This window comes from Uranotaenia lowii, chromosome 1, assembly GCF_029784155.1.
Source record: "Uranotaenia lowii strain MFRU-FL chromosome 1, ASM2978415v1, whole genome shotgun sequence".
NCBI lineage: Eukaryota > Metazoa > Arthropoda > Insecta > Diptera > Culicidae > Uranotaenia > Uranotaenia lowii.
This window is the reverse complement of record NC_073691.1, coordinates 210621692-210629373: the sequence shown is the minus strand read 5'-3', so window position 1 is coordinate 210629373 and position 7682 is coordinate 210621692. Positions and strand designations below refer to the sequence as shown.

Here is a 7682-nt window from a genome sequence, read left to right as displayed (position 1 = left end):
TATTTACATTTTTGATTTTTTCTTCAAATTTCACCATTTGAAAGGGTTCCAATCCATTTGTCCAATTCGGGCTTACTCTTGGAAAATGTCCTTATTTTTTAAATATCAAATTTTTTTCACTAAATGACTATAAAAATGACACCACTACTATACATATACAAAGAAAAAAAGTAAATCTTTCACTACCAACAACCCGTTTGATTCTAAATACTTTTTGATATCATCAGGAGAGCTGTTTGTTTGCGAGCCTTAGAAAAAATAGATATTTTAAGATTTTTAAATTGCATTTTTGCTAACAGAAATAAATTTCAAATACAAACCAAATTTTGCCTTTTTTTTCTTTTTCTCGGGATTTTCATCCCGAAGGATGATTCATCCCTCAATTTTGCCTATTTAATACTTCATTAATAGGCTTTCAAACGTAGAAAACGGTTTTCAAAAATTTAAACTATAGACTGAGTTATTGTTGATAATGAGCAAAAATTTATTGTTGGCCAAACAAAGTTACCCCGGTGATCAAAGTTACCCCGTTTTACGGTACCTATTTGAGGCAGATAATAGTTTGCCTTACTTGTTGAGTCCCCTTTACTTTGAAAACCTATTTATATCCGAATAAATCCGGGTAATCTGGGATGCCTACAATACATAATACATCATTTTCTCTTACTTATACAATAAAGAAAATATTTTGGGAGCTACTAGCAAACCAATCATTATTTTTTGAATATGAAATATTTTTCCCATGTTTAAAAAAATGTTACGGATTCTACGACAGCTAAAATAACGAGGGATAAAATAATAATAAAACCGAACAATCTGGAATGCTTACTTTAATAAGTTTAAGTATGAATAATGTCAAATTATTTTTAGCTTTTCGAAATTATTGAAATTTGCGTATAGGTTGCGTACTCTAACTCTTTACCCAATATGTAATTAATTTTCACACATTAAAAAACTACTGTAGACAAATTGGCAATACTCAAGTGATTTTCCATTCCAATTTCAGTCTGTGATTTTAAGTTCTACATGAAACTTTTTAAAACTAACTTAACTCAAGATTTATAGTATTGATCCTGATGCACTTTTATTTTTTAATAATCCTCTACCGAAGCAAATATCTGGAAACAGAATGTTATTTTCTAGTTGACTGATCTCAAAATATATTTGATCATAAAAACACTCAGAGTTGAATTGCTTATTTCATTGAGTAATTCTCTAAATATGGATATGAAGCCCTTAGAGCCAAAGGGGCATAAGTGACAAAATGGTCGATTTGGAGTTAATGATTTCAAACAATTTTTCATATTTTCAACTTTATTTGCTGATTTTTTTCAGAGTTTTTAAAATGTTATTTACGTACTTTAACATTCGATAGAAAAATACAAATTTTCGAAAAAAATTATGGAAAATGATCAAACACAAAAACTTAAAAGCGTGTTTTCTCGAAATTAGCTTTTATGCACTTATACCCCTTTGGCTCTAAGGGCCTCATATGATGATATTATCTCGTTCCACATTCATGATTCTGTGTTTTGCACATTTTGTCACATTTAGAAGAACTATTTGACAAAAATTTCTGTTATTTAATATTCAATTTGAGGAGAATCTTATTCTTTATTCAAAATTGTTACTTGTCCGCATTATTTTTTTGTTGAATTTCAAACACATTGCATGAAAACGATTTTTTTTTGTTTTTAAAGTTTTGAAATTGATATAAAACATTTGAATTTAAATTATAAATTTTGCTATTCCTGCTTTGGACCTGATTGCAACTTTTTTTTTCTTAATTTTGAATGAGAAATTCATTTGTTACCTGTTTCTAGAATCTTGATTTGATAATATGATTTTATTTGAGACACTGATTTCGAATTTTACTCTTGAACTCTTATATCTGTATCTCTACGGAATTTGAAGCTATTTCCATTATTTTTTTTTTTTCTAATTCTAAGTCTAAGATCTTAATGTTAAAAAAAAAACAACTGTCATGATGGAAATATTTATTCTGCTTTCGATCTTTCAAATCTGCTTTCGATGATTTGCAATTACTCATTGAAAGAATAACATATTAATAAATATCTTCGCTGTTTTCTAAATCAGACAATTTTTGGATATGACAGAGTTATTAAATAAATTGGAATGAATTTTAGCTTTAATCAGAGTTTTAAAATAGATTAACTCTTATGCAATATTAGCACGTAATGTATTATCAATTATTGTTTGAAGAATTGTTATTTCAATGCAAGATTCTAAGCTTGCCATATTCCTGTTTGACACAAAAAAAATATAGTGACTCAGTTTTTTGTTTGGTTTGGCAAGTAATGTGAATAAATCTGACAAAACTGGGCTTCTTATTTAAAGATTGTTTTCTGTGAAACAAAATATTCACAGGCCCCCCGAGAGAAACTGCCCGGGCCACCGATGATTTAATCCGGCTCTGTTACTACCTCTAGATTAGTTTTATATACTAGATTCTACCTCATGTTATTTTCCATGCAGTCAAAAGAGATTCTTGAAAACTAAGCTCTTTTTCTAAAAAATAACTCAATGTCATGTTGGCAGTGCCCATTAGGGTAAAATATGACTCAAACATGAATTTTTAGTTGAACTTCTTGCTCCTTGCCTCTGTCTTTACTTTTATTTCCATTCATTTTTATTTTTGAACGGTACTATAAATAGTGTCGGATATAAAACAACGGTTAGAGTATTTCGGGTGAATATGCATGTGCCGAGGAAATAACCGAGTATTTATTATATATTATATATTATGCTAAATAGAATCCTAAATACATAAGCTTAACACACGAATACATTGCAACATGTGCTTCGTATATCTATCTGCTACTCATATTCTGTCAATAAAATTACTTTTTATTGTAAAAACTATGAACATATTCGATTATTTACAAACGCGTTTCAAAGCAACCTTTCGTATCATTGGATGTAATAAGCCCCAGTGTAGGCAAATGATGCTCCAAAACATTGATATCAAAAAGACTAAAACACAACACAATGTTCAAAATGTTGAAAATAAACTAATTCGGTAAATAAATTTGGAAAAAAGGGATAAAAAAAATTTTCTCTGTTTATCTACACATGAAAACAAGTGTTTTGTTAAGATTTCTCAATGAAAAAATGAAATTTTTTGAAATTTTTTACTTATTTAGTTAGATTGTTATTTGTTTTTAATTGAATATGTGGTAAATATTTTTATAAAAAATACAGGGTATTGATTTTAAGAACACCTTTTTGTAAGAAGAATGCACTAAATACTTCGCAAATCTTCCAAATCTATCTAAATATAGTCGTGGGCGTTTTACTTGACTACACTTTTTAATAAATTTTCCGGTTCAAATAACGACATCTTTTATGCCGTTACAGCAAACCTGCAGCAACAACCATCCGTCTCCACCAAAAGCGACTCCCCACCGCCGACAGCCACATGTTGATTGCGGTCAACTGAAGTAATTTCACTCTCTTGGATGGATGCTCTCCGCTCCCGGAAAATCTCGCTCTTGTGCTAGCTAATACCGTTTGGTGTGGATGAGACTGAGAAGAGCAAACAAACAGATGTTTCTGAACCTACCAACCACCACCTTTTTCATTCAAGTCTAGACGAACAGTTCGCCAAACAAAACAACACGTTCAGCGGTTCAGCAGAAACCTACATAGGGTTAGTGCCGGTATGCGTGCATCAATTCTCTCTTCTCTGGTGCTTTTCCTCTATTCCAGACCAGCAGTCAGTCAGTCAGTCATCATTTTACAATTTCTTCTCGAAGCGGTTTCTATTTTTGTGAATGAAAGTTTTTCAGATGAGAGAGGAAAGCAAATGGTTCACACTTTGCTAGATAGATTTTATTGTTGCTGTTCGGCTGTGTGTATATTTGACTTTGGTTAGGTTAAATTGATCAAATGTCCTTTTCTATTTCTTTTTTAAATCAGTTATTTCCTAATTTTTTTTCACTTAAATTGAGTGTTTTTTAATTTGAAAAATTCATAGTTTACAATTTGTCGTTTCTTGTTTTGATTGCTTCTTTCGTTCATTCATACTTGAAGCTCACTCATTGGTTGCATTCTCTCTAGGTGTTGTTTCTCTCTCTGGTGAGCATTTTTTGTAAGGGATTCGCAAATATTTGTCTGTCTGCTGCAGGAGGGACCAAAACCAACCAAAAGAAACGACCACCAGCATTCGTGCAGTAGCCTCGGTGCGGTGCGGACGTAGTTTTTCGGTTTCCCCGTGGTTCCCTTTTTATTCGTCGTCGGGTCGTCGCCAAGTGGCTATTTGGGTGAGGTTGGTTTTCGCAGTTGCTTTTGATCCGGTTTTGTTCGCGAAAACCTGGTGCTTGTTTTGCCCACTGCCCACAGTTTTTTTGTTGGTGTTATTCGCGAAACCTTTTGGGGGACGGAACTGTGTTTGGGTTTTGCTCGAAAGAAAGGTGTATTCGTTGACAGCTTTGGCCGTGGAACACAAAACAAAACATATATCAATCGGTGAAGAACGTTTTAATAAGTTGAAAAATATCGTGTTGGCATAAGTGGTGAAATTTTTTCCAACAAATGATGATATGTTAAGGTTTGTGTAAAATTTTAAACAAGTAATTTATTAAGTATATTTATCAATGAAGATATAACAAGTACAAGTGTTTTTATAAGAACGAACTTGAATCAAATTTGTGAGGAAGCGTAGAGGATATGAAGAGAAGAAAAAAACATGAAAACACTGTGGGATACTGCGATGTTGAATTTGTTCGGAGAAGCGATTGGACCATTCCGGTGTTTTACTTTATTTTTATTTTTATGATACTTTTCCCTTGCACCTCTATTCGCTTCATGCTGTGTTATTCCTCCTCAGCTCAACGATTTTCGATCGGGAGCAGACCCGTGTGCATGATTTTCTTTCTTTCACCGACGACGATGTGTTTGTGCCATTCGCGTTCCTACCTACCTTCCCATGGATGTTGGATTGTTGGTTTTTAAAAACCTGATGCTGGAAAAGCTGGACAAAGAGGAACACGATCGTGTGCGGGGGTGTTACGGGGGAGAGGGTTTAAAGAGCACCTTCCGCGTCGTGGAATGAAAAGTGATCATTCTTTTTTCTCTCTGTTGTTTTCATTTTTATCTTCCCTGCTATATTATTCAGTGTTCGATTTTTGATGATGCGTTCCGTGTGATGAAAACGATGGCCGACCACACGCATGCCGTTATAAATACAAATCTGCTTTACGGTGAGCTTTGTTTGGGGTTCAAATAGGATGGGATCGTTTTTATGGGCTTGAAGGTGAAGAAAATTGCTTTATTTACACGTAGAAGATGAAAACTATCTAAAGTTCGATTTTAGTGCCCAATTTTTTTAGCTTTAGTAGTCCAATTTAAGTATGATTAAACATTTATGTTGAAATCCATCATTTGAAAAGTTGGATCAGTTCTACTGTCAAAAATATGCAGTTTACTTCATCATAATTATACTTCATTGTCAAATTCATTTTCTCACAAATTTTCAAACTACTTTTCACAACAAATTCCATCATTTTATAGCATCAGAAAACGCACAAAACTGTTACCGGATCCCATTCTAATGGGTGTTTCCGCTGAAAATAATAAATAATATGAGCCAGTTGCGCACGGCTATAAGTGGTTCATAATTGCGCCTCTAAATTGTAAGATCAAAAGCATTGACTCCACTCAACAACTGCTTATGCGCAAGTAGGTTGGCTGAGAGTTAGGTTCACAAGTACCACCACACAGTGCTGAAGTTCAAGACTCGAAAACTCAGCAAGAATCAAACCAGTTTTTTCGAACTCGGTAGATGTTGGAAGTAATCTAACAGCAGTAAGTACCTCTTACTGGAGAAACCCTGCTTCCAGTAACCACCGCAAAGAAGGATCAGGGGACGAAGGGACGAACCATGGAAAGCCGTTCGCCACAGTCAGTACCCTGTTAGGAGGACTGATCGTTGAGGAGTTAACCACGAGAGAGAAAAAAAAACAAAAGTTTAAAGATTTATGTTATTCTCCGGTGTTGGTGTGTTGTTCTGTTTATGCGAAGATATTAGAAGACAGCCATAAATAGACGAGAGCAGCAGCACAAAATCAAAGTCTGCAGAAGCGAAAAAACCAGATTGACTTGATTTCCATGCCCCACTTGGGCCGCTTGCCGCCCCAGCTCTTTCTTCCAGCAGTGAGGAGTGGCGTCCGGGTGGGGGGAAGCCATGCGTGGTCTCTCCCAATCCGAGGAAGAGAGATTCAGTAAAAGCATCCGTCTAACATGTCCCGATACGTACCCATAGATCTGCCTGCGTAAGTAATGGATTGAACTGGACCCAGACAAAGAAGTTTCTTCACGGTGAAGATTTCAAATTGGTGGGATTACCGAGGCGCCCCCGTGTTTGTGTGTTGAAGACACTCACTTCCAGACAATTTAAAGAAGTTAATCTTTCTTCATAAAAAAATAACCACTTTTTTAACATGGAATTTTGAATAACAACAACAGTTGTAACGTACAAATTTGCAAACTTTCAAACCGGAGTCAAATAGCCCCGAGGAAGAAAGAACCACAAAAACATCAACAATGTTTATATCAGAAAACAAAAAACCTCAGAGTAAAACAGACTCGGGTCTTAAAATGAAGAACCCTTTATTACAATCATTTGTCAATCGTCCAGAAGTATAATAAACGGTCCGAACCCGACGGGGGCGCCCCCTTTTTAGTTTTGACCCTGTGTGGGAACCGAAATATCACCTTCGGGTTCGGTTGGATCGAAACCGGTCCGACCCGATCGCGATCACGGGTTGTGCAATTTCGATCGATGTAATGACCGAACGACGAGGGGATGAGTTTGGAAAATAGGTCACACACGTTGTTGGGGATGCGAACTTACAGATGTGTGTCAACTCATCGTTGAACTCGAGAGAAATCGACCGACCACGATCAGCGCACGACTGGTTTCGATGAAACAGGTGCTAGATTATTTTACACCATTCAATGTTTATTTTATTTAACTGAATTTTAGACTTAAGTCTTTCATCTTTCTTAACCAATCATAACTTTGGACTCACGAAAACTTGTGAACAATACCAGCAGAAAAAATCTACAGCAAAATAAAAAATTCTTACATTTTTTTCCCCGATTTTCTCATGGAAAAGATCAATACTGCTAAAAACTCGACAACGGATCCTCCGTGATAGATTCACGGCTTCAGTAGGTTTGGAGCATGACAAATTCCGCAAAATTTATTATTTTGTTATCGCTTCTGGGGCTATAAGGTCAAGATAATTCGCCGGCCAAACACTTAGGATGTGCCTTTCAGGATATCGCTCCTCCCATAGTCTTGAAGATGTACCAAGTCGTGGATTTTCGAGTATCTGGATCACCTCCCCAATCGGCACCCGCACAGCCTTTTACCACCAGCCTTGTATCGTTCGGGTCGACCATCGGATTTTCGTTCTGGGCTTAGAACCCCATTTGTTTCGAATCGCCGACCTGCCCAGGTTCTAGGTTCCGTTTTCAGCAAGCACGTCACGTTCACTTCTTCCTGCATGGCCACCTTCACACGTCCCAAAGCGTTTTGGTGCAATTTATTGATTCGTTTTCCTTTTCCAGGACTAAAACCAGTATTTTTCATTAGTTCTTCTGATGTTTCCGCTGTAATCGACTTCGCCGGTTTCCCTTGGTTCAGCCGGTGTAGC

General features: G+C 35.8%; 1 protein-coding gene across 1 annotated transcript in view; it reads right to left on the bottom strand.

The window, feature by feature from the left end:
- Nucleotides 1–7299: 7299 nt before the first annotated feature.
- Nucleotides 7300–7682, bottom strand: part of LOC129738355 (uncharacterized) — a 6593-nt gene continuing 6210 nt past the window's right edge. The window contains exon 3 of the mRNA XM_055729538.1: nucleotides 7300–7445. Coding sequence (XP_055585513.1) covers nucleotides 7300–7445 — 146 coding nt within the window. The remainder of the gene's footprint in view (nucleotides 7446–7682) is intronic.